This window comes from Haliaeetus leucocephalus, unplaced genomic scaffold, assembly GCF_000737465.1.
Source record: "Haliaeetus leucocephalus isolate CR32 unplaced genomic scaffold, Haliaeetus_leucocephalus-4.0 Scaffold1014, whole genome shotgun sequence".
Lineage (NCBI taxonomy): Eukaryota > Metazoa > Chordata > Aves > Accipitriformes > Accipitridae > Haliaeetus > Haliaeetus leucocephalus.
This window is the reverse complement of record NW_010973450.1, coordinates 654,290-679,032: the sequence shown is the minus strand read 5'-3', so window position 1 is coordinate 679,032 and position 24,743 is coordinate 654,290. Positions and strand designations below refer to the sequence as shown.

The following is a 24,743-nucleotide window of genomic DNA, read 5'->3' as shown; positions in this document are numbered from 1 at the left end:
CCCGGGCCGCGGGCCTGGCCGAACGGCTCCTTCCGACCGCCCAAAGTCAAAGCGCCTTCAGCGACGGAAGGGCCGCGCCGCTGCCCGCCGCCGCGTCCACCCCGCCAAGCCGGGCCTGCCGCTCTCCTCACCGGCAGGGCAGCGGCGAGGGCGGCCCCGGAGCTCGTCAGCCGTACGGGAACCTCGGAAACGTACGCACGCTCGCATCCTGCACTTTCTTCCCGTCAGACTATTTGCAGGAGCACCTTTGTATTGCGGCAGAAAGCGCAGACGTCATGCTCAGAGGTTAGCAAGCCACAGGCGCGTTTATTTTGACACGTGCGATGCTCGGCAGCATCGTTTTAAACCCGGGTTTTCCCCGAGCAGCCTCCAGACTTGCCCAGACATAGGACATTTTCTAGAGGACAGTTCTAAAACGGCCCCATTTGTAAAACGCTAGAAACATACTTTAAACTTCTTGTTCTCCCTCATTCCCACAGATGATCGTCTGAGCCAAGACAACAGCACCTCGCCCAACGCCACAGCAGGCTTACTGGGGAACTCCACACACAACGAATTCACCACCATCGTCTTGCCTGTGCTTTACCTCATCATTTTCCTAGCAAGCATCTTGCTGAATGGCCTAGCAGTGTGGATTTTTTTCCACATCAGGAATAAAACGAGTTTTATATTTTACCTCAAAAACATCGTGGTTGCAGACCTTCTCATGACACTAACGTTCCCGTTCAAGATAATCCAGGACTCGCAGCTGGGACCGTGGCACTTCAACTCTTTCCTGTGCCGATACACTACAGTTCTGTTTTACGCAAACATGTACACCACGATTGTGTTCCTCGGACTCATCAGCATCGACCGCTACCTGAAAGTAGTGAAACCTTTTGGAGACTCCAGGATGTACAGCATCACCTTCACCAAGATCTTATCTGCCTGCGTTTGGGTTGTAATGGCTTTCCTAGCTTTACCAAACCTGATTCTTACAAACGGCTACCCGACAAAGAAAAACATAGACGACTGCGTAAAGCTGAAGTCTCCCTTGGGAGTCAAGTGGCACACAGCTGTCGTCTACATCAACACCTGCATGTTTGTAGTGGTGCTGATAGTACTGATAGGATGTTATATTGCGATATCCAGGTACATTTATAAATCGAGCAAACAATTTATTAGCTCATCAAGCAGAAAGCGAAAGCATAATCAAAGTATAAGGGTTGTTGTGGCTGTATTTTTCACTTGCTTTCTGCCATATCATTTGTGCAGAATACCCTTTACTTTCAGCCATCTAGATAAAATTTTAGACGACTCTGCACATAAAATCTTATATTACTGTAAGGAAATGACACTGTTCTTATCTGCATGCAATGTCTGTCTGGATCCAATCATTTACTTTTTCATGTGTAGATCATTCTCACGAAGGCTGTTCAGAAAATCAAATATGCGAACCAGGAGTGAGAGTATTAGATCACTTCAGAGCGTAAGAAGATCAGAAGTGCGCATATACCATGAATACACTGATGTCTGAAGTCACCCACACAGAGACTTTTGCTAATTTGTGAGAATATTTGTATATCGTGTAAATAAAACATATCTTTGAGTATCTGACCATGGAAGTTCATTAAGGAATGTGCAGACATGTACAGCTTTTCCATTTCAGCTTACTAACATCCATCTCAAAATTCAAAAGCTTAAATCCACACAGAGATCAGGTTCACTTCAGAGGGGTTTTGGGGGTTGTCTTAGTTGGTTTTTTTAAAGGCCAACAGAAGCTAAGGATGCCTTAGCTCAGAAAGCAACCTGCAGCTCCAGGAGGCTCCAGCTGCAATGGACAAGCCCCAGCCTCGGAGCAGGATCCAACGTCCCCGGGGTCTGGCAGACGGCCACCGAAGGACTTGCAGCAGGTGAAGGAGAGGGGAGGAGGTGGCACACACTCCTGTGGAGACCCCTCGGTGCACTCGCAGGCAGGGTGGCTGCTGGGACAGGGCAGCCACAGGGCTCCGTCTGCAGAAACAGCACTTTGCCGCTGGCCGACAGCATCTCGGCTTTTCCTCTTGGGCATTTGTGGTGCTGGCAGCACCGCCTCGTCCGCAGATCAAACCTACCAAAGTGCTTCTCAGCCCTTTCAATATGCATCTTCTGCAATGTAGTGCAGTTGAATAAACAGAAGATGGCAATAGTCCGTCATCAAGTGCCTCATTCATATAAGGACTTTCCTTTTAATATAGGAGAAAAAAGGCTTGAGAAGAAAATCCTGAAAATGCAGCATTCAAATAACAAGATAAAATACTGCATGAGAACACCTCTGATGAAGTTTTCTACTGAAACAAGGGGGTTTTTTTGTTTTTTTAACACTGTTAGTTCAGGTTTAGATTCTGTTTCATGCATAATGAAAAAGTTGAAGTGTAAGTATTGTACTGTTTGGATTACACATTTGGATTAATGCAAGTATTCTAAAACTACTTACATTGTTCAGAGGGATCATTTCTGGAAAGGAAGACGGGGTATTTTGGATATTTATCCTACTTTAAATAAAAATATTTTAAATGGGTAAATACCACAGAATAAACCCTGTTTTCCAGTCGGCTCTGTAGAAAACTGAGTTCACACACAACCTCAAAGGCTAGTTCTGGGATCAAATTTGCCATTTTGTACTTTTAGGGTTCTATGCACATACAAAAGCATATTAAGAGAAGCATTTTGGGGACCGGGTTGCATAGTTTAAATTCTTGTAAGCACCAAATTAAATGGAACAGCATACTGGGTTGCTTTTGTGAAATGGCAACATTTAGGACTGCAAGATCAGTTATGTACACACAGACTTTAATAACCAAAGAGTCTCTTATTAGGTCTTATATGGTTAAACAAAACCAAGACGGAGTGCTTCTGCTCTCCCTTTTATGATGCAAGTAATAGTAAATCACAGATGGCTTTATGGCTTGTTAAATTGTGCTTGATAATTACTGTGTTAAATTCATACACACACACCCCCACACACACCACCTCGGTCTCTGCGTTGCAACTATTCCCCTTTTAACACCTTTGCAACACCCATAGGAACAAGCAGGTACACACAGTTTGTCTTTTCCACTAAGGGAGATCACTACACAAAAACTTCCAATAACAAGATCATTTATTTATGAGGGTGTAACTTCTTCCCCCCCACTTTGTGCCCTCCCCTCCATGTGCACATTACCCCGCCGCAAGGGTGGCTCATGCTACTGCACATTCCCTGATGTGTTCCATGGGCTCAGCATGCAAGATAGATGGGTATCATTGTATTTTTACTTTCTTATAGCCTTCTCTAGTATTAAGCTTTTGAGCTGAGTTTTTTCTGTGTACTATAAAGCCTATCTTGGTTTACCCAAAAACATCTTTTGTCTTGCAAGAAGGCGTGCAGACCCATTACAACAGGTTTTACATCTGCTGGGAGAGAGATGCTAGACTCTGCTGTCAAACTGTGAACGATTACATCCCTTACCAGATGGAACTACAGTCAAGCCCATTACTAGTAGATGGGCTATTTGCAGAATAACCGCCATCCTACAGATTAAGATGGCTCTTACTGTCTTTGTTGTCCACTACTGCTCAGAAACCGTCACCACTTGCACTGTTTGGAACCAAAGCTCACGAGCCTGCTAGACTTAAGGCTACTCAACCACAGTCAGGCTATGCGTTTCCACCAGTCTCCCTGATGCCCAGTTTCATCCAGGTTCTTCCATTCTCAGCGGTGCTCCAGCTCCTCCTTACCATAAACAGACAGCTGAGCCTGTACCCCACATGCTTCGCTGAGCTAAATCCCATCAGAAGCAGATCACAGAACAAGCATGCACCTCCTAAGATTGAATTCAAATATCCTGACTACTAGAAATATTTCAAATATACAGTATAGCAGAGTATTTCTATACATAATATACATACACACACACACACACTCACACTATAGGATTCATCGTATATATGCAGAGCAAGAAAGCTTGAACCCCTCTCAGAATTGTAACTTTTTTCCAGGTGGATGGTGGACTTCCTACCCAACTCCAGCAAAGCACAAAGAGCTACTTCAGTGGACACATCCCTGTTTGTTCCTAACCAGGGACACAAAGGACAGGTGAGGAGACTGCAGACCAGGTGTACAGGATCCAGGATTCTCCACTCGCACAACGGTGCGCACCAAATGGTGAAGCTCAGCGATGCTGAAAACATGACCACATGGCGACCTACACCTCCTCTAGCATGCTGCATACTCTCCTTACAGGATGCACATGCACACACACTACACTTTCTCACTACCCACTTATTTTTTAACTAAAGGCTGCATTTACATAGGATTTCCTCCTAGGAGAAACAGTACTGCTGTGCCCTAGTAAGATTTTTATATGAAAAAGTCTATTATCCAAAGCAACTGCACCCAGGGTGATGCCCTCCAAAGAATGGCCTAAAGATACCCTTTCCAGGGGACAAAGAGATAAAGCAACCAGTAGTTTCTGGAAAGTGTGGTCCCACCTGGGAGCAGTGGGCCATCCATATGAAATCCTGCACTGGGAAGGGAAGATGCAGCCACACACTCCCAGCACACAGACCAGCCAGAATGAGTCTCTGCTCTGAAGCCCGACATCTGCAATACATACAACACTTCACTGTAAAATTGCCCCCCAAATAAGTTTACTTTATCTTGACAGGATGTATCTGTGATAATCCTTTATCACTGGTTTATACATGCACTTACATATACAACACTTCTCTGAAGATACTGTTTGTGAAATATTTTCCCAGGGCTAAAAATGAATTATAAAACAATACCCTAGTCTCCACATACCAGATAACTATATTTAAATTGTCTGAATTTGACATGGAATTTTGGTCTTTAAAAGTTCTTCTTGAAAGAAAAAGGTACAAGAAAGTTCGTAGGAAAAGTCTCAGGCCCTGATTTATTGCTGTCATTTCAGAGAACCACCTCAAGACAGAAGCATATGTAAATTTTTATTGTGCAGTCTGAGACTCCCATTTTTTTACAGGACACTATATGTGAAACTTGGTTTTCCAGGTGGAGGCAGGACAGCAGATCAGACCCAAGAATGCAAGGAGCATACAGTTCATGAACATTGTGATTTTTTTTTTTCATTTAGGAAGCTTTGCATTACATTGTAACTGACGAGCCCAGCCAGAACTCTCCATGCCATGGGGTTATCGTGGAAGAAATGTTACTTGAACACGTACTTACAGACAGCTCCAGACTGCTACCCGTGCAAGACTTTTGTTGCTATGTTTATTATGCCCTTTACTTTTGAGGTTTCTCTAGCAATAACATTTACTGTGGCTTTCCACCAGCGCGGCTTCCTCGGCATCTTAAAAAAGGAAACTAAAACCCCCAAAGTTCTAAAAATGTATCTTTGTATTGATGCACACCAGAATGTCATGAATTAAGCAATCGTAATTGCTTAACTAGTGCCACCATGACTGGACTTACTCAAATGTGCGTCACTCCCATTCCTCAGCTCTCCCCACTGGACCCTGTGCCACCCTGTCACACAAAATGTTTGCGTTGTGAGCGACAGCAGTGCCATCTGAATGCGGCCAGAGACCTGATAACTAAGTTTCAGACAGATCCTTGTAAGGCCTCAGAAGGCTATTCAACAATGATCCATAGACATGTATCTGTCAGCAAAACAAAACTAGGCATAAAGTGTTTGCCGGCAGCTTTGACAGGGTAAAAAACAAAATTCAGAAGTCCTGCGATACTTTTGTAATTAGCATGTCTTCTAGTAGTATTATTCTGTGAAAATATTTACCTTACTCATCCTGCTTTTATTAATTCACAGAGCTTGGCCACAGATATAATACAATCTATGCGTTTTCACATTTAGTAGGGTTAGAAGCTCTGACTGCTTCATTAGAAGTTTTTGATAACGGGGCACAGACCTATAAGAAGATTAGTAGTCAGAGATATTGCTTATATATGGCAATGGTTTGGTGGTGTAAGATCCTTCACTTAGAAAAACCAAGTCTGAACCTGTCAGCCCCATTCCTGACATCAGAGCTGCCATCCCAGCTTGCATTTCTGACATCAGACACATGAAGAACCAAATCACCACCACCACCAGCAGACCTTTCAGTCATCAGATATGCTCTGATACTGTCAGTTTTCTCCCATCTCTGTCTACGAATCTGTATTCCCCGGTTCTGATACAGAAGTCCATCAGCAGGACCATAAAAAAGGTTTTCTCTCATAGGCACTGAGCTCAGACAAAAAGTTCAAACGATTTTCTTAATAAAACAACGGCTAGACCAGCAGAAGTGAATTTTGGATTTTGGGGGAAGACTTGTATGGATAAAGGTAAAATACATTATCAGTTTCTTCTTAAGCCACCAAACATACGATATACAGCAGGGGTCTTCTGGCAAACATGCTCACTGCTTGCTTTCTAACCCTTTGGAAATAGCGGTGCTATCTTTAGGTCCTTAAATATTAAATTTGGCTGGCATTTTGGAAAAATATCCATGTTTGCATAACAAAGCGACCCTTCAGTTTGCCCTGCTGTCTAGAGTCATTCCAATGGGGTGAAACTGTACACAGAGCTGAGTCGTCCTACCCGCCCTTTAAACTCTTAATCCTCTGCCTTGGACAACTGCTCACTTCTCTCTGAAGCATGCAAAAAATTATCTGTGCTGCAACATTTAATCCATCACAGAATGGCAGCTTACACTTGAAAACATTGCATTTCTTCCTTCTCACAGGACCTCACAGATTCACGGACAGCTGCACACTTCAGTCTTTTACTGGAGGCAGCATTGTGACTGACGTGCTTAGCTCTAGTTTAACAATTCTAAACAAGTTTTAACCAAGAAGTTCAGCCATGCCATTAGGCAATCCTACAATGACATAATTTCAAAATATAAAGTATGAAAAAGTCATCCCCAAAGTTCCTCACCCTTGGATTCTGTTACCTTTCTGCATATTACCATTTTTAAAATAATTTCATACTGATGGCTATGAAGCTTGAACTGCCTGCTGCATCATGAGACCTGCACAACTTTTCAGAGAGAAATCACATAGCATCCACACATTTTAGCACTTCAGCTGGTGTTAGAGATGAGTTTGCCCGCTTAGAATTGACTTCCTTTTCCAATATGCACTGGCTACTCGTGACCTTCTGAGAGGAAGACCACTGACACTTCACTTTCTGGTCCCCTGGCAAGTGGTGTTCTGCTTTTATTGCTCAAAAACTCTGCGGCGGCCAGAGCTCGCTGCAGCTTCTCTGCATGGGAGCAGCAGCGAGGACCACTGCTGGCACAGCCCTCCAGCCTGATCCGCAGGCGAGAAGCAGCTGCTCCAAGCACACCAGGTATGCCCTTCCCTAGGATCAGCTAAATGGGAGAGAGCATCCTCTTAACTTGGGCTTATATCTGCATTGTGTATTGCTTTAAATTAAGATTCTCCCCTCAGCTGACATCTTTATTGGTAACTATTTCCATTATAAGCCATTTTCAAGGTATACATATTAGCACTGGCTTGTTCACACAGGCTTACATGTTTCATTTTGTGTCTTCCCCTTTCCTGTTGAAGAAGGTAACAAGCTTTACAAAAAATATATGTGTATATAAGATCCTGGATATATCAGGGCAATAAGACATCCTGGTTCCATCCACAGCCTGGAGCTCTGGATGTCTATAAACCAGTGAGTGCTTTACGGTGAGAGCACCATCAGAGTGGGCACCACTGTATCTGCCTTCCTTTCTATTATTTTCTTCCTAAGCAATGACTCCTGACCACCATAAAAAACTGATTTCTGAGTTAATTAGTATCTTGGTTTGAGTTAGTTCAGCAATTTTATGTTTCTATAGAATATGATCAAGTTCTAAATAATCAAGAGACTAGGTATTGGACAAAGAAAGAGTGTGAGCATATTAAACATATATGTTTGTTTTACCACTACATCTATATAAAACTACTCAAAACATATAGCCTTTTGATAAACTCCACTGCCAATAGTCTGCTAGAACTATACATCAGAAACACCCTGTTCAAATTAAGTAACAAACTTGATAATATGTGAAGTGTTTTGTTTAGTTTGTATTGTGTTTCAAGTACAATGATAGTCATCAGAGGCCCCAAACAATAAACAAAATGGAAAAATAATACAACAGATAAAAGTGAAATGAGAAGGAGAAAGCAGATGTCACTAACCAGACTGAACACAGGATGGCTATTTAAAGCCACTGGCACAGCTTTGAACATTTAACATGAAAAGGTGCATTTTGAGGGTTGTTTTTAAGCTTTTCCTTTTTTACCTCAATACATTAAACACACATATAAAATTGTGTTCTTCACTCACTATTAAACACAAACATGGTTATCTTTATTTCCTTCTGGGCAACAGAGTTAGTGAGTTACAGCATTAAACTGCAAGCCTGAGCAGCAGGGTCACACTGCCCATCCAAAGATGCCACTCTATTTACTGTAAAATACTTTGGCTTCAACTCCCCAGGAATATTTTGCAAAGCACAGAGAACAACCCTTGACTTTGCAAGAACCAAATGGCAACTTTTGACTCCAACTTAAAGAAATTTCCCCTCTAGAAAGAATGAACTTAAGATTCCATTCAAAGGCAGGCTGTGTTTAACAACCTTTCTGTACTCTCATTCTGGGGATGCATTTACATTACATAAATAGAGCCAAACAAAAATTGTTCTAAAAACATCTCATGAAGTTACAGCGGGCATTGCTCTGAAAAGTCATGGGACTATGAACAACGCCTGGGGATTAACATGAAGCCTGCATGTGCAGAGAACAGGCATATAATGTTCTTTGGGAGTACAGGGCTCTGGTCTTCACTATGTCACTAAAAAGCCAATCAGCCTTCCTAAAGCAAACCTGGACCCCCACTAATGCAACCAGTAGAAATCAACTGCAGCATCAATATGCTTACATCAGTATAAATGATTTACATAATATTCTACAGCAGTCATAAATATGGTGCTGATATTGTTTTCTTAAGAGAAATGAAGTCAGTACAAAACTACAGTTTGTTAAACATTCACTCACCCCACATCAAAACCAGAAGTGTTTACTTCCAGAACTGCATTACACAAAGTTGCAAAATAAGGACAGGCAGCAGTAATTTGCAATGCATGTGTTGTTCGGTGTATCTTTATGCTCAGCTGAGAAGTAACAGCCAGCCTTGCCATATGCACATTACACAAGACAGCTTTCTTTTAATGTTATCAGGGTTGACAAGAACAAGATGCTTTCTGTTTCAAAGCATTCTCTGGTTTTTCTTGGGGTGTGGCAGTGTGTGTGGGGGTGCACAGCAGCAAGGGGAGGGATAGGAAAGGATATCCAAACAACTACAACCCAAACTAAGTGATCTATCTGCTTTACAACATCAAAGCCCCATTTCTAGGCTGCACAAGAGCAACTCATGATCTGATATGAGACCCCAGGAAAGTTTTTGAGTTTTTGAAAGCACTGAGAACCCCTTTTAAGCAAGCTGGAATTTTTCAAGCCACTCTCAATTGAAATTGAGCCTTTCAAATAATAATAAACACACAATCAAAACCCAACCATGCAATCAAAACTGTCCTACAATTTGCCTCATAGTGGAGATCAACTCCAGCTCTCTGCATCAGCTGTGCCTGCCCTGGCATCAGTGTGTACTATGGTCAGTCACACTCTGTCCACGCGCTTTCATTAAGAGCCAAAAGCATCCAACCCACAAGTTCCGTCCCACTAACAAATGAACACCTCGTGACTGATGACAACATTCATAACTGGAGATGACAACTGTGTAAGACTTACTGCTTTAGTACACACAGAACTGGCAAATCTTCTAAGCAGTTCCCATTTATAGCCTCACAGTCCCAGAGCCTGGTCTTGATACGACTGCAGGGATTTCATGCGTACCTACGCTCCTACCTGCCACAAAGCCAGAGACTAAGAGTCTACCACGCATAAAAACCAAGAGGTTTCTCCATGAAGAAACACCTTTCTTGGAAGGACAGGATGTACCCCCACAGCACTCATCATTTCAATTCTGTGCAGACTCAGAGGCTTACAGGATCAGTTAATCAGCATGTTACGGGCAGACGGTAGGGAAGATGACACTGCACTGCCGAGATGATTGCCAGATGTGCCATTTCTAGGAAAGCTCTGGTTCATAAAGAAAACTGAAACATAAACCTAACAAGTGAATCCCCTGATGGCGCAAAATATTTAATGCACACAACTCTGAGTGCCAACAGATAATTTCACGGACTTTCCAATTAAGATGCTACAGAGCACAAAGTCTAGGTCTGTGGATTTTATGACTCTAAAAAAGGAAATTTGCAGGCAAATGATGGAGGAAGTTTGCTGTTCTTATTTATAACAAAAGGACAACAGAATCCCATGACTGAAAGTTTCCATAGCTGTTTCCATCAAAGGAAAGACAATACACAGCTATATACAGAACTTAAATGTGTCTGTTTCCTAGCGGTCACTTGGTTATTACCTTGAGTAGTGCTTATTCACCAATGGCATCCACAGAAAAACTGAGATCTTCTCTCTTTCATACTCAGATGAAGATGTAAGCATGATGCATTTCTCCCTCTAACAAAAGCAGCGAGACTGCGCAGAAAACCAGTCCCGGGATGGGACCATGCAGAGGAAGGGGCAGTTCCTGCTCTGCAGAACCAGGGAGCTCACCCACGGCGGGATGGGAAGGTCAGGTCTGAGCCCTGCCTTCCCTGAGACAGGAGTACTGCAAGGTCAGCGTAAGCACACCAGATCGCTTGCCTGTGCTCACATTCACCTTAGTTAGCTAGGAGAGGTTTACTTTATAGATCTAAAAATAACAAATTACTGAGTCATTCAGGGATGGAGGCCTATGATTGGACTGTGAACCAGCTAACCGGCCCAAGAAGGAACATTATGCTTCAGAAATACATAAAAGAGAAAATTCTCTGCACCGTAGAGAAGAGCTACATCTAGCTCAAGCTTTCTGCACCCAGGAGCAGGGCACAGCTCTACGTATCTACACCTCCTGGCATGAACTGAGCACACCTGCAGTAAAAGCCTGAGATGCTCTAACACTGGTAATGCAGATGTGGCAGAAGAGACTTCTGTCCTCACACGTATACAAGTAACATTAATGAGCCCTGGATGTGCTGAAGTGTAAGAGCCATGTCCAGAACACCAAGCAATTCTTCTGGCAGGAGTCTCACTTCCACACCACATCACTACCTGGAGGTCTAACACAGTGTGCAGTCACCTCTGCTGCTGCTGGAAAGCACATAGGTGGTTTTGGGCCACTTTAGGCAAACTGGAAAATAAAAAACTTGGGGGTAGAAATAATGTACTAAACAGTGCTTCTTCCTCGCTTTGCCTATGAAACAAAAGGCCCCTGCAGCATAACTGCAGCAGCACCGGAATGCTGCAGCGTAACACCTTCAACCCCTTTACAACAAGTCTGTTGCGGTAACAGACTTGGAGTCTCCCTTGGAAATCCTGATGTCTTCTTAGATGTGCTTTCTAACCACATCTTCAGCTTCTTTTCAAGCTGAGACAGAGGGTAAAAGCCCTGCTTCTGTTACTGCAGTTCACAGGAGACTGGGGAAAGCAGCCTGTGTGCTGGTACCTTTGGAAAACAGCCAGGTGGGAGGGCGTGGAGAAGAATGTAGAGAAAAGCTACCCATTGTGCACTGGTAATTAAAGCTGAAAGAAACCTGGAGAAGCTGGCTACCAGCCTGGGCTGTGCTTTGGACTTCACTGCCAGTTTGCTTTGAGGTGCTCAGTCTTCAAACAAGACTCTTAGTTTTGTTGCATGGCATTTTACTCTACCAGAGTCCAGTCCTTCAGTGACAAGTTTGCCGTATTAGCCCATAGGAAAGACTATTTCTGTCTCACAAAAGTTGGTAGTCCGATCCAAATTGTTGGCTGCAGGCTCAAGTCCTGATTTTCTGATGAATCAGCAAAAAAGGTTATTCAGCTCTTTGCTAAATACTCAATTGCTTGAAACAACAGGAATAACTTTTGAATGTTAAGCTATTTTCTCACTGCTCAAATTTTCCCTTTCTCTAGGTCTTTGAACGATGACCTCCTTCAACAGAAAGTTCGGGGTGCTGAACATAAAGTGAGAACTGCCCTTGGGAGGGACAAATTTAATTGAGGTTGGTGGACAATTTTGCTTTGCCAAGAAGCTCCTCTTATCCTTTATTTTAATGTTTCTCTTTCAAACTCACTTGTCTTGGCAGGCTACACTTTCCTTCCCTTTTTGCAAGGATTTAATCTGAACACTGCCTATTTTAATTTTAGGCTTAGATGAGGAAGCTATTGGAAAAAGTTTGTTGCGGGTCACACTCTGAATATTGACCTTGGTCCCAAAAGGGATATTGAGGTTTCTGCTGCTGTTTCTGGGGAGCGGAAAAACAAAAAAAACCCAAAAAACAAAAAAAGGGGGTTTTTTTTAGAATTAATTACAAGCTCTGTCTCAGAGGGCCAGAGGTTTTTAAAGCACTTGTGATCAGCCAAAGCCTCATCTGACCCATTCCTCTCATCCTTGCTTCAAAATCGACGTGGATGGAAAGAGATGAAAAGTTTGGCTGACTGGGTGCCTTCTGGGGAGCACCTGAAAAGCCTCGTGCATCGTCCTGCCGGGTCCTCACCTGGCTGCAAAAGGTCGGCCAGAGGAGAGGCAAACAGGGCAGGTTTGCCCTTGAACAAACCTCCTCGCTCCACAGCGCAGCCGGTCCCAGCTGGGCTTCCCAGGGAACAGGCTTCGTGGCTCGGAGCAGCCGGGGGATGCGCTGACGTGGGCAGCCCCCAACATCAGCTTCTGGCAGCGGACTCGCTGGAGGAGACGGTGGCAGCCGTGTCCCAGCGGGAGCGGAGCTGGACGCCCGCCCGAGCGCAGGCTGGGGATGGCAGCCTTCCCCCTGCAGAGCTGCGTTCCCGTCGCACAGCCCAGAGCCCGGGCTGCCTCCAAGCCTGCACAAAGCCCAGGTCCGCCGCCACAGGACTGCAGCCCAGCTGTAAAGAAGAAATAGCTTCTGCTGCCACCAACTCATGTCTCACAGAGTGTAACGGGGCTCCCAGCTCACGGCCGTGATTCCTCTCTAGCCAATTTCCACATTCCGAACGAGAATGAGAACGCGACCCCAGCAGTTCAATGCCCCCCCCGCCATCCCTGGCCAAACCCTCCCAGTCTGGCAAAGCGCTCAAAGCAACGCAGCTCGTCCCAGCTGCTCCCAGCCTGTGCCTGCAGTGCTGGGCACCGGAGCAGAGCAGGATGGTGTCCATCGAGCCTCCCCCAGGAGAGAGGGGAAAAAGCCCAAGTGGGACGTAGGCACGTGAGGACGCGGGACATGAACACACACGCACACACAGAGCTGGCACTGGGAATGAAGCGGGGCAGTCGCACTGGGCGGGTGTGCTGCAAGGCTTATGCTCACAAGATAGGCGTATGGCAGCGGGAAGAGAGTAAAGGGACATGCAAGTGCTCCTCCAAGCCTTCCCACGACACTGAGTACACATCCATCATGAGGAGGGTTAAAACCTGCAACCTCTGGCACTCACCACTTCTTCCTAAGTCACAAGTTTAACCCTCTCTTCTCCTGAGGCACATGAAGAGCTGTGACTCTTTAGGGCAGATGGATTTCCTTCGATTTGCTTGAAACTGAAGCCTGACGGTATGAGGTGTGACACACGAAGTCCATGGGACATGAATCCTAAAGCTACAGCCTGCCAGCCCACAGGGAAGACGGTGCAACAGGGCCCACAGCAGCAGTGCCAGGGAAGCAGGCTGTTATCGGCAGGATCCCCGCAGGAGCTGCCACGGCTCGAGGAGACTGCCCGAGGAGGAAGGAGCCCAGTGCCAGGCAGCTGAGAGGGGACCAGAGCACGCCCCTGCCGCTGACACCCAAGAAAGTCACTGAAACCAAATTTTTACATCACAGCACCTGCCTACCAGACCCGAAGAGCTCAGATTCAGATTCCCAGAAAGGCTGAATGCTCACACTGCTGCCGAAATGGAATATAATGCAGGTATAAAAACTGTCAATGAAACAAACATCTAAACTCATCACCTAAAAGCAATGAATAATTGACCATTATGGCTTTGATCTGGGAGTGTCAGAAATAAGAGAGGGGCAAGAGTACTCACCATAACGTAAAGACAATTTTGTCTCTGAAGGTACCCCTTTATTTCACTGAGAAAGATTCAGTGACATTTGGGGGAAGGAAGGGACTACAGGTTCAGGTTAACACGAACTGGCTCGGAGTAAAGGATGTGTACATGGCAGCAATGCGTTAGCAGAAGGTACATACATTTGTCCATGCCTTTAGGCCCCTTCTTGTAAACTGATGAACACTCATAGAGGAAAGTCCATGAAGAAATTGTGTATTTAACGGAGGGTTTGGGTTACGCAACATAAAGCAGAGCTCAAGTCATGTACTAAATGTTTACTAACACTAATGTACACAACTTGCATATTTCACTTCTTTTTAAATAAACATATAAACTTCAGTTTCTCTCGCCAAACCTCAGATCTCTCTCAGAATATACTACTTTCCCACATCCATAGAAAAGATATTAGCTTTTCCATTACCATCCATTTCCACTAATTTTGTGCTTGATTCCAAAGCCTCCCAGTAAACATATGGGAAGAACAGGAAGGGAGGAAGACAGACAGGTGATTAAGGTTAAAAGAAAAGAAAAAGAAAAAAAGAAGAAAAAGAAAAAAGCCACACACCAAAGATCCATCACTCATCCCAAGAATACATCTCTCTGCCTTTGAGCACACCCTGAGCAACCACAACGTAAGCCTGTGCACTCCAGTTCAGAACACTCCCATTAACAAAAGCAGAAGCTATCAGGGTAGTAAGCTTTACAGAAAAGGTCACAGCCAGGCCTGGGAACAGTTTAAGAAAAGAAAACACCAGCCCTTAACTTAAGATCGCTTACTGCTTTGCCAACTGCACAAATGTGTCTTTCTTGAAATCATTTCAACGCTATCTTCATGGAAGTATGTGTAAGTACACAAAAATAGCACTGGCCATCTGCAGCACTTGAGATCTCGACCACATTTGGCCAAGCAGCAAGGCACGACTCACCAGCTCTTCAACCTTCTGCTTGCAAAGATACAGTACACCCTGAACCACTACCACTACCGAAGCAGATAATGAAGATAATATTGCAAAGCATTTGCTTGAAGAACTAAAGCCTATCCACCTGTGAAGGAGCAGCCAATGGGTGAAGCAGAGCAGGCAGAAGACAGCCCCCCAGCCAGTAAGTAACAGAACCTGCTGCAGCTTACACGGTTTTTATGGTGTTTTACATTATAAGGCAGTTGTACAGGGCTTATTCTGTAAATCTGTTTTAGGGACCACACATGCAATTTTATACTTCTTTCCAGGTGAAAGACTCTGTCTTTTCATTACACGTTTCCTACATTACCAATGCTCTCAAACTTTCCAATTTTTAAATAACTACCACTGTATTTTTATCTTTTTTTAAATTGACAAATAAGGTGAACAGGAAATCATCCATGCACTATGCAAACCACAAAATATTTAGAACACAAGTGAGCAGTCATAACTATAAATAAATATAGAAAACTAAGGCAGACAAACTCTCACACCTATTAGGCTGAGACATGGAACAGCCTCAAGCTACGCCACCAAAGACTGCTGATCTACAGGTAAGGATTGCTCTGTATTGTGTATCTTAGCAAAAGATATTTTTCTTAAGCAACTACTTTTGTTTTAATTTATGACTAAGGAAACATAACTATATAAAATTCATAGTTTAAAACATCAGAAAATAGAATTAAAAATCAAATATTTAAATGACAAGTGTTACTATTAAAACAGAATATTAAATGGAACAATTTCTTTATTTGAACCACATGTTACTTCTTTTAAATACCCAGTTTTAGGACATTAGGAAATGACTAATCATGGAAATGTTTTATTGACATACTCTTAATAGAATAATTCCAAATTTGATAGGACAGTTGCTTCTAAAAGCTGGTCTGTTTAATCCTCTAATATCATATCATAAACTGACCATTCCTAATACCCTGGTCCTAACTTTTCCTCTTACATCCACCACTCCCTAATTCAGATACTATAACTGATTGGAGATAGGAAGGATCTCGGAGGGGGTGGTTCTAAGGCTTAATTAAAAAAATGGAATATTTGGGTTAGATCTGAAAATGATCCTACATGCAAATGGCTCAAAGCATTGCCTAAGTTTCAGCGTGAATATCAGGGTTTGCACAGGCTACTTCACAGGCTCTAATCTTTTAATGCTAAAAGGTTGTGGGTTTAGAATAATTTAGACCCTTGCCTAAAAATCAGAAATAAAAACAGAATGAAAACTTTAACTTATCAGGAAAATTAGCCTGTTAAATTTCAGATTTCAAAAGTAGCCTAGGGACTCCTGGACAATAAGAAGAAATGAAACAATTACCGGTGGGTTTTGCGAGACAGAAATAAAATTCTACCCTTGAGGTGTCCTCATGCTGCAACCAAACGAGCTTGCACTGCCCTTCAAAGAGCCTGCTATTTTAACAAGAGATAAACAATCTTATCTACAGCTACTCTTTATACCTGTTGGCTCTCCTCTCTCACTTTGTCCTTCAGAACGCCAGAAATGAATCATACATGCCAAGAAAACACCACGTATGATCTAATTGATCTAATAACTTTGGTCAGCAAAATCTGTTATGAAGTGCTGTCAGTGCTAAACGCTGTCTGGTGTCATTTTACGTGGCACGCTTTCTCCTGCCAGGTTAACAGCAGCCAGTCTTTTCCTGAAGCTTTGCTGGTGAACTCGGCAGAAGTGAGCCGGACCACCCTCCGGCAGGTCCCGCTGGACGGCGTGGGGCTGACCGGGCTCCGCACCCCCCCACGGCCCCTCGCTCCCCTAATTCGCTCGCAGCCCTGCCTCCGGACAGGGTGGTGCAGTACGGTACCTCGCTTTGATCGAACCTGGGGACAAAAATGTTTATTTTCCTCATCTCTGGGTTGCCTGAAAACATCGGCTTGCAACATTTTTTTCTTTTTTTTAAAGGGTGAGCAGATGGGGAGGAGAGGAAGGAAGGAGGGGAGCAAGCAGAACAAAAGCTCAGTGCTCAGATCTGCATCAGTTTTAGAAGCAGATGTTTTATATCCAAACGGAAATGAGAATTCATTCACTATCGTAAAAAAGTCAAGACTTTCTCCTACAATACTGCGTACTTCTGAAAGGTGTTAATGGGACTCCTCTCAGCCCAGTCGCTGGCAGGAAATGTTTGTAATGCACTGAACTCACAAGCTTGGGAATTGTTTTTGCAAATATAAGGAATGAGAAACACAGATGCAATCATTAGTTCATAAGGACTTACGAATATTGGCTGTGTTATACAAAGAAGCTCAAATCCTCACACACACTCACCCCCCAAGAATTATACAACCAACCAGAAGAACACAGGCAGCCAGGGACAAGTATACTCCCAACAAAGAGATGTCACAAAGATGCCATGGCTTTATTCCAGGTTTTTTGTTAAAATAACATTTTAAAGGTTAGATGGCAGAGCCAATTTCTTCCAAACTGAGCAAGTCAGCTGCTCCCTTCAGTTAAGAGATGAGGAAGAAAAGACGATCCAAGCTGGGACCTGCTGCTGCTCAGCGCCAAGGGCTGCAGACAGACGCGATGGTGCTCAGGGCGCTGCCGCCCCGGCAGGCGACGTGGGGTCCCTGCCTGCCAGGTCGTCCGAAGGGCCGCAGTCCCTGCACGGGCGTTAGTGATGCTAAGTGGGGACACTGGCAGAAGGGGCAACTGTGCAGGGCTTGGGGATGAGACGCACACAGGAGGAAAAAGACGGTACGCAAGGCAGACAGGCCACGAGGGCCGACAGCACCATCAGGACTGGCACGCCATCTTAAGAAAGCCCCAATGGACGGCATTCTGAGTCGGAAGAGGTCTGGGTCCAGCTTTTTGTTTGATTCTTCCCACGTTCAGGAAGCCAAGAGTTTGTAAATAAAATATCACAGCATGAAAAAAACACCTTCCTCCATCACCAGTTGCTACCTCCTCACTAGAATATCCTGAATTTTGCCTTTTCGGATCAAAAGTGAGAAGCACTGCTAAGATGTAAAGAGCTGTTTACACTTCTGTTCTTCCCCTTACTAACCGTAGCTTCAGGCAGGACATACCCGCAGCTCGACCTGGGTCGGCGGGAGCCACTGCTACTCATGGGGACACAGCAGCGGTGACCTCCACGGGACACAGCCTTTCTCAGCCACTTTCACAGGGGATGCTCCTCTCACCAGCACCCCGATGAGCAGCCCGAGTAGAAACGTGGCTCACGCAGTCCTCTGTCTTCTCACACCAGGCGTGAGTGGTCTCGAAAGCAAGAGCTGGAAGGCACAGCAGCCAGGAACCGACACCCTCTAGAAGTCACTGCCACACTCACCGATCGCCCTTTTCTCCGAGCCGCGCCAGAGGAAGCGTGCGCTGAGCACCACCACGCACGATGCTATCTCACAGTTACTTGCTTACTACTTCCTGCAACAGGAATGCCATTTTATCTTTTCTGTCATCCTAATTTGACTAGTCATCCCATTTTCCTCTGCTACGTTCTACGCATCTATGACAAACAAGAACAACTACCACCCAATACGCCGTTTTAAAGGGCTGAAATAGTACACAGTGTGTTTTGCATACTTGTATTCTCTTAAGTATTAAAATCCAGACATTGCCAGACAAGCGTTATAATAAGAACAGAAAAATAACGAAATCTTAGTCTCTTGGCAAACTTGCAAGAAGTCAAACGTACCAACATACCTCCACAATCTCTGCAAAAAACGCCTTCCAAAGGAGACCAGCAGTTGCAACCATTGACCCTGAAACGTCTCCACCCCGGCACCGACCCCACCGCCTGCCAGGTCGGGCACCTTTGCGGAGACGCGGACCTGAGGACACACCGGCTGTGAAACACCCAGGCGACCGGAGAAGAGGGTTTTCCCTTGGACAGCCCCTGCCTGCCCCCGCCAGCTCTCCCCCCCCCAGAACGCCCAGCTGAGCGCCTTCAGAGCCCAGCGCGGAGAACAGAGAGACTGGATCCCACCGCCTGCAAATCACAGCTAGCAAGCCCTGCCTTTACGTCCCTCCGCTGGTCCGGCTCCTAGCCAACAAGTGAGCATGTCCGCCCTTTGAAGACCCCCCCGAGACCCCCAGCAGCCCGCCCTGATGGCTTCCCATCAGCAGCCGCCCGTGCACGCTGCTCAGAGCGGGGCAGGACGAACGTCCAAACTGGGGGCTGTCTTCCAACGGGATTACACCAGCGTGGCCGGGACTGCAAGTTCAGACCGCTACCGGTATTCCTACCACATTAGACAGAAAATCTTGAAAAAAGATTCTTCTTTTAGCACAACTCAGCACAATTCGCAACTGCTGTGTTTTGTGCACTGCGCTTCCTCTTTCTCTAGATTTCTCATAACATCAGAGATAACATTTGGCATGACCTTCTTCCCTGATAAACTCCATTTGCAGTTCAAAAAGTTTTTCTGGGGACAGTGACCACTGTCAACAATTCCTGACCCAGTAACTGCGTTGCATATTTATTTATCAAGCAGCTGCATTAATTTCCATAAAAAGCGAGAATCTGCACTCAGCACTACAGAACCCTCATTGTGTTCAGGGTAAAAATAAAAAAAAAAAAAAAACACCAACTTGTAAATATTATTCTTATGTTCAGCAAAGCAGCCATGAACTTTGAAATTCGACAGCCAAGTTACAGAATTCAAGAAAAAGTACCTTAATGGTATTGGAGGGGTTACAAATGATAGCGTAAGAATTTAAATACAGAAGGAACTAAGCAATTTTAATGGTTTATGCAACTTTCCTTTAGTGTATTTTACCAAGAGAACATGATTTACAAACTGAGAAGAGTTCAAAACTTTCCTATATTTTATCAAATCACTCTTGTTAATGTGGTGAATCAAGTTTGTTGGTTTTGCACAATTAGTTGATATTATTTACATAGAATAAAAATACTTTATGCTGGACCAAGCATTTGAACATGAAATGCTGCTCAGGTATGAAAGGCTGTTCTCACATACAAATCACAGATTGCTGGGTGCTAATACATACCCTCCAACACACACCAGCAAATAGCAGTGGTTACACAGCAGCAAAAAAATACAATGTTGTAAGAATTTGGGGAGGGAGGGGGAGAATCCTTAAGCTTAGTCATCACCTCAAGTAGCATTTGGACAAAAAGGCCCTAAATTGACCCACCAATTAACATTGAATGAGGAGGATGCACAGTTTCCATATGACCCCCAACATGGAATGAAGAGTGAATATCTATGCTCATTTCAAGCTGCACGTCACTTGGTGGAGCCACCGCAAGTTCTCAGGTTCTCGAGAGAAGAGGATGTTCTCATTATGAAGGTTGAAGGGCAGCCTGAACAAGAACGCAATGAGAACAAGCATGAAAGGACAGCTCCTCTCTGAAGTGGAAGCATGCCTTCTGCCAACCACACACAACCCATCTCTGCCATCCGCGAACAGCAGAGGGGTGCCGCCGTCATGGTGGCTGTGGTTACGAGGATCCAGAAGCACCAAGCAGCGGCACGAAGGCCACTCTGCTAGACTGATTCTTTACCAGAGCACAGGAGTGAGACCTTGTGGTACCACGTCGCCATAACTCCTGCAGGATCCACACTGGGACCCACGACTGATGGAGGGAACAGGCTAGTGAGGGGACAGTGTTCGCTATCAGTGCTGAATTACTCAGAGCAGTAGGGACACGGCCTTTCGGAAGGAGCTGAGCGTATGACTAGGTGACAAAAAGAGCAGATAAGATTGATCGCAAACACAAATGACGTGATGCACAGCAGGGGGGATACAAAAGCCTCTAGCCTTACCCATGCAGCGATGGGCTTTAGGCTGAACATGACTGCTCTGTGACTCTGTCCCTAACCAATTTTGAAGTCGTCCTGAAAGATCTGAAGACTTGTCTGCAGGACTGATCATTAGATGGTCTAAACAGGCCTCGCACTGTGGGAACCCCTGAGCACCGCAGAATTACACTGTCCTATGTTATGACACACAACTCTAACAACCTTATTTTCTTTCTCTCACACAGGTCTCCCAGCAAGAGAAGAGGCCCTGTGTCTGAGAATGGAAGGCGCTCTAGACCCTTAACAAAGAGCACGACAGCAGTCAAATCAAGAAAGGTAAGGACATGCCATTGATATTGAAAGATTTAGAGAGTCTAGCTTGGACTTTGGCCTCCTTCTCAACCGCAGACAGTTGATAAATCTGTTGGTATCAAATGTAAAATTTGTCTAGGGTGTCTTCCATGCTGCAGATACAATATACTTTACAAAGTTTTAATGTCCACATCTCTAATCACACACTTCTGAAATAATCCCTTGTTGTGTGATGCCTCAGCACAAGAAATACTTCATGAACTTCCTAAGACGTTTAGTATCTGTTACTAAGTCCAAGCGTAGAAAGACCCACCTCCAGGTACTTTGCTTTAGGAAACCCTACAGAGCAGGAACAAGTTCTAAATACATCATATGCAGAGAGGGTCCTGCTTAGGCAGCCTGACAGGAGGAAGAGAACATGTACACAGCAGACAGCAATGGGAAGAGAACAGTTTTTAAATACAGTGTGTTACCATCTGAAATAAAAATGCCATTCAGTATTGGTGCCTTTCCAGGACATCTTCTAGTTTTAGCAGTTATCACCCCCAACCCTGCCCATTATTACATTATTAACGCACATATTCACATGGTAGTTATATTATAATACCTGCTCTCCACACCATCTTTTTCCCAACCAAACAAAACCAAATGCCTTGATGACTGGAGCTTACACATAAAGATAGGATGGCAGGTCCTCATAGGGGAGAACTACCAAAAAGAGATTAACTGCAGGCTTTGCGTGTGAACGGGCATAACACCTGCTCCTTGCTCCGCTTATCCATGCAAGTTTCAGAACAGCACCTAAGCTCATCAGCCTTTACAGCGTCTGCAAGAGAGATACAGAAAACAACATACCAAAGGAAAAAATTTTACCTATTTGAAAGAAAATTTCCATTTCTAGTTATTGCAAGGTTGCACTCGGGTTCCAATCTGCTACATGGAGGCATCAGCTACTAACTCTGAATTGTGGCAATAAGGAAATTCTTTGTTTTCTAAAAGACAGGGTGGGGGTTTTTTCCCAGCTCCACAGCATGTGTTTTCCAGTTGCCTAGGTTTTCATTTGCCAAATACAGCAGCATTATATCTATATCTGTTCTGCCCTCCCTACAGAGGGTAATCCACCCCCATAACCACTCTGTGAAAGAAAAGCAGACAGCAGATGTGATTTCTTCTTGGAGATCCTCTAAAATTTAGATCTGAATGACTTGAGAGGACAGCTCTAGTTCTGTGTTATGCTAACACACAGACACACTCCTGTGCGTCACACTACTACAAGGAAAAGTTTAAAGCAAACTGTGCTAGCTGCACATATGGGTTTCTTTCAAGTGAACATTAGAAAACATTGGCATACACTAGATATTTCCATCCTTGACTAACAGAAGAGAGTCTTTTATGCCTGTAAACAAAACAGAACACTTGTACAAGGAATATTGATATCCCTCACATGCTTCCTGGTAAACCAGTGCTAAAAATACATCCTGGTCCTTAAGGGTTAATGAGATGCATTTACAGTCACAAAATCACTGTGGCTCAGTCCCCCTCCTAGTTCACAGTGCATAGGCTTATACCCACAGAAAAGGGGCAGCACAGGGCTTGAAGACAATGGATTAAAGTTAAACAGAGAAGCAAATGGATTCTCTGTTCAAAACAGCAGTATGCCCTCGAACATCATCAAAAAGTGAGACGGCACCACTTGGAAAATACTAACTATGCATCCCTGCCAGAAATTATACAGTGTGGAAATGTGGTCATTTCTGAGATGTATGCCAGGTTTATTTTGGAGTAGAAAACTTATACTAATTAATGGAAAGCATAGCACCTTTTTGTCTTACTGAGATAATCTTTCTCTGCTTCTAGGAACAAAGATATTGTAAGATGTTCAACTCCAGCACAAACTCCTCAGCAAACAACTGCAGTCACAGCACAGTAGTAACTAAGACAGTCATTCCCCTGGTCTACTGTTTAATTTTCATAGTAGGATTCTCGCTGAACAGTGTGGCAGCATGGATTTTTCTGTATGTTTCTAGCAAAAAGAGTTTTATTGTCTATCTCAAAAACATCGTTGTTGCTGACCTCCTAATGAGCTTGACATTTCCTTTCAAAATTCTGGCCGATTCAGAAATTGCACCTCCACAGCTCAACACATTTGTGTGCAGATATTCTGCTGTTGTTTTTTATACAAACATGTATATCGGGATAATATTTTTTGGCCTCATAGGTTTTGACAGATACTACAAGATTGTAAAGCCTTTATTCACCTCCTTTGTTCACACGGTTAACTACAGTAAAGTGGTCTCTATAATCGTATGGTTATTGTTAATGCTTATATCACTTCCAAATATGATTTTAACTAATGAAATCACTAAAGAAAATTATTCCAGAAAATGTATAGGTCTTAAAAGTGAGCTTGGCAGACAGTGGCACAAGGCGTCAAGTTACATTTGCACAGGGATTTTCTGGGTTGTTTTTCTTCTGCTAATCATTTTTTACACTTCTATATCAAAAAAAATATATAGCTCTTATAAAAAATTCAGAAGGAACTCAGATGTGACCAAGAGAAAAACCAGCCGTAATATATTCAGTATTATGTTCGTATTTGTCATTTGCTTTGTACCCTATCACCTCTGCAGAATACCATATACTGTGAGTCAAACTAGCTCACAATTCAACTGCCAGTCAGAAAGAACTCTGTTCTATGCAAAGGAGTTTACTCTTGTACTGTCTGCTGCAAATGTGTGCCTTGATCCCATTATTTATTTTTTCCTCTGCCTCCCCTTTAAAGAAAAGCTGTATCAAAAACTGCATCTCAAGCTGAAAACTTCAAATGAGGTTGAAATTTCTAAATCCAGAAGATCAAATACACTTCAGGGAAGTATAAACATAGTGTAGGTTCAGGTCTGTGAAATAATTCACATTTCAGAAATTTATTCAAGAACACAAATGTCTCAAAGAAAACTGAACAGATGAGAACCAGCAATAAAACAGAAACAAGGTTTCAGCATAAAATACCAAGTAGTGTTTCTCTGTATAAAAACATTATTGCATGCTGCCAATATATTTACTACCTGCTATTTCAGCTGATGCTATGATTGCATTATGGTGTGATACGACCTATCTGGATCTCAAAAAAAGAGAGAGGAATAACTGGAACAACACATTCTGGAGCTCCAGGCCATGGTTCTCTGAACAGATTATCCAACAGACCAATAATCAAACTGATATGCTGTTGTTTCTCACAAAGCCAGGCACAACACACATGATGATCAACAAACCAGCCTGAAGGGCCTGGGAACAACGGATCGCTCCACCTCGGCTGGAGCAGACCCCTCAGAACTAATATGATGAAGTTCAGCACAAGTCTCTCTGACTTGGCCTCCACCAGCCCATGAAAGCGGACTGAGACCCTGAGGGGAAGCTCTCGTGTATTTACTAGGTCACAAAGTGTTGAAGACAATGTGCAGCTTAAGGAAGGACTCTACTCCAATAACTGGGAGGAAAAACAGAAGAAGAAAAAAAAAAAATACACATCAAATCCTCAAAGATCTGCAGAGCCTGAAAACCCCTTGATAAAATTTAT

At 43.9% G+C, this 24,743-nt stretch overlaps 3 protein-coding genes across 3 annotated transcripts in view; 2 read left to right on the top strand and 1 right to left on the bottom strand.

Annotated features, from left to right (window-relative positions):
• Positions 1 to 1,587, top strand: part of GPR87 (G protein-coupled receptor 87) — a 2,284-nt gene extending 697 nt beyond the window's left edge. The window contains exon 2 of the mRNA XM_010584902.1: positions 480 to 1,587. Within this exon, the coding sequence (XP_010583204.1) occupies positions 480 to 1,516 (1,037 nt within the window). The 3' untranslated portion in view covers positions 1,517 to 1,587. The remainder of the gene's footprint in view (positions 1 to 479) is intronic.
• Positions 1 to 24,743, bottom strand: part of MED12L (mediator complex subunit 12-like) — a 139,160-nt gene that overhangs the window by 76,307 nt on the left and 38,110 nt on the right. The window lies entirely within an intron of this gene.
• Positions 23,042 to 24,055, top strand: LOC104842556 (P2Y purinoceptor 14-like). The gene has a single exon (XM_010584984.1). It carries the CDS (start codon positions 23,042 to 23,044, stop codon positions 24,053 to 24,055), a length of 1,014 nt encoding a protein of 337 aa, XP_010583286.1.

Bases quoted from the DNA above. Each gene is read 5' to 3' on its own strand.
- LOC104842556 (XM_010584984.1), top strand. From the start codon at position 23,042: ATGTTCAACTCCAGCACAAACTCCTCAGCAAACAACTGCAGTCACAGC.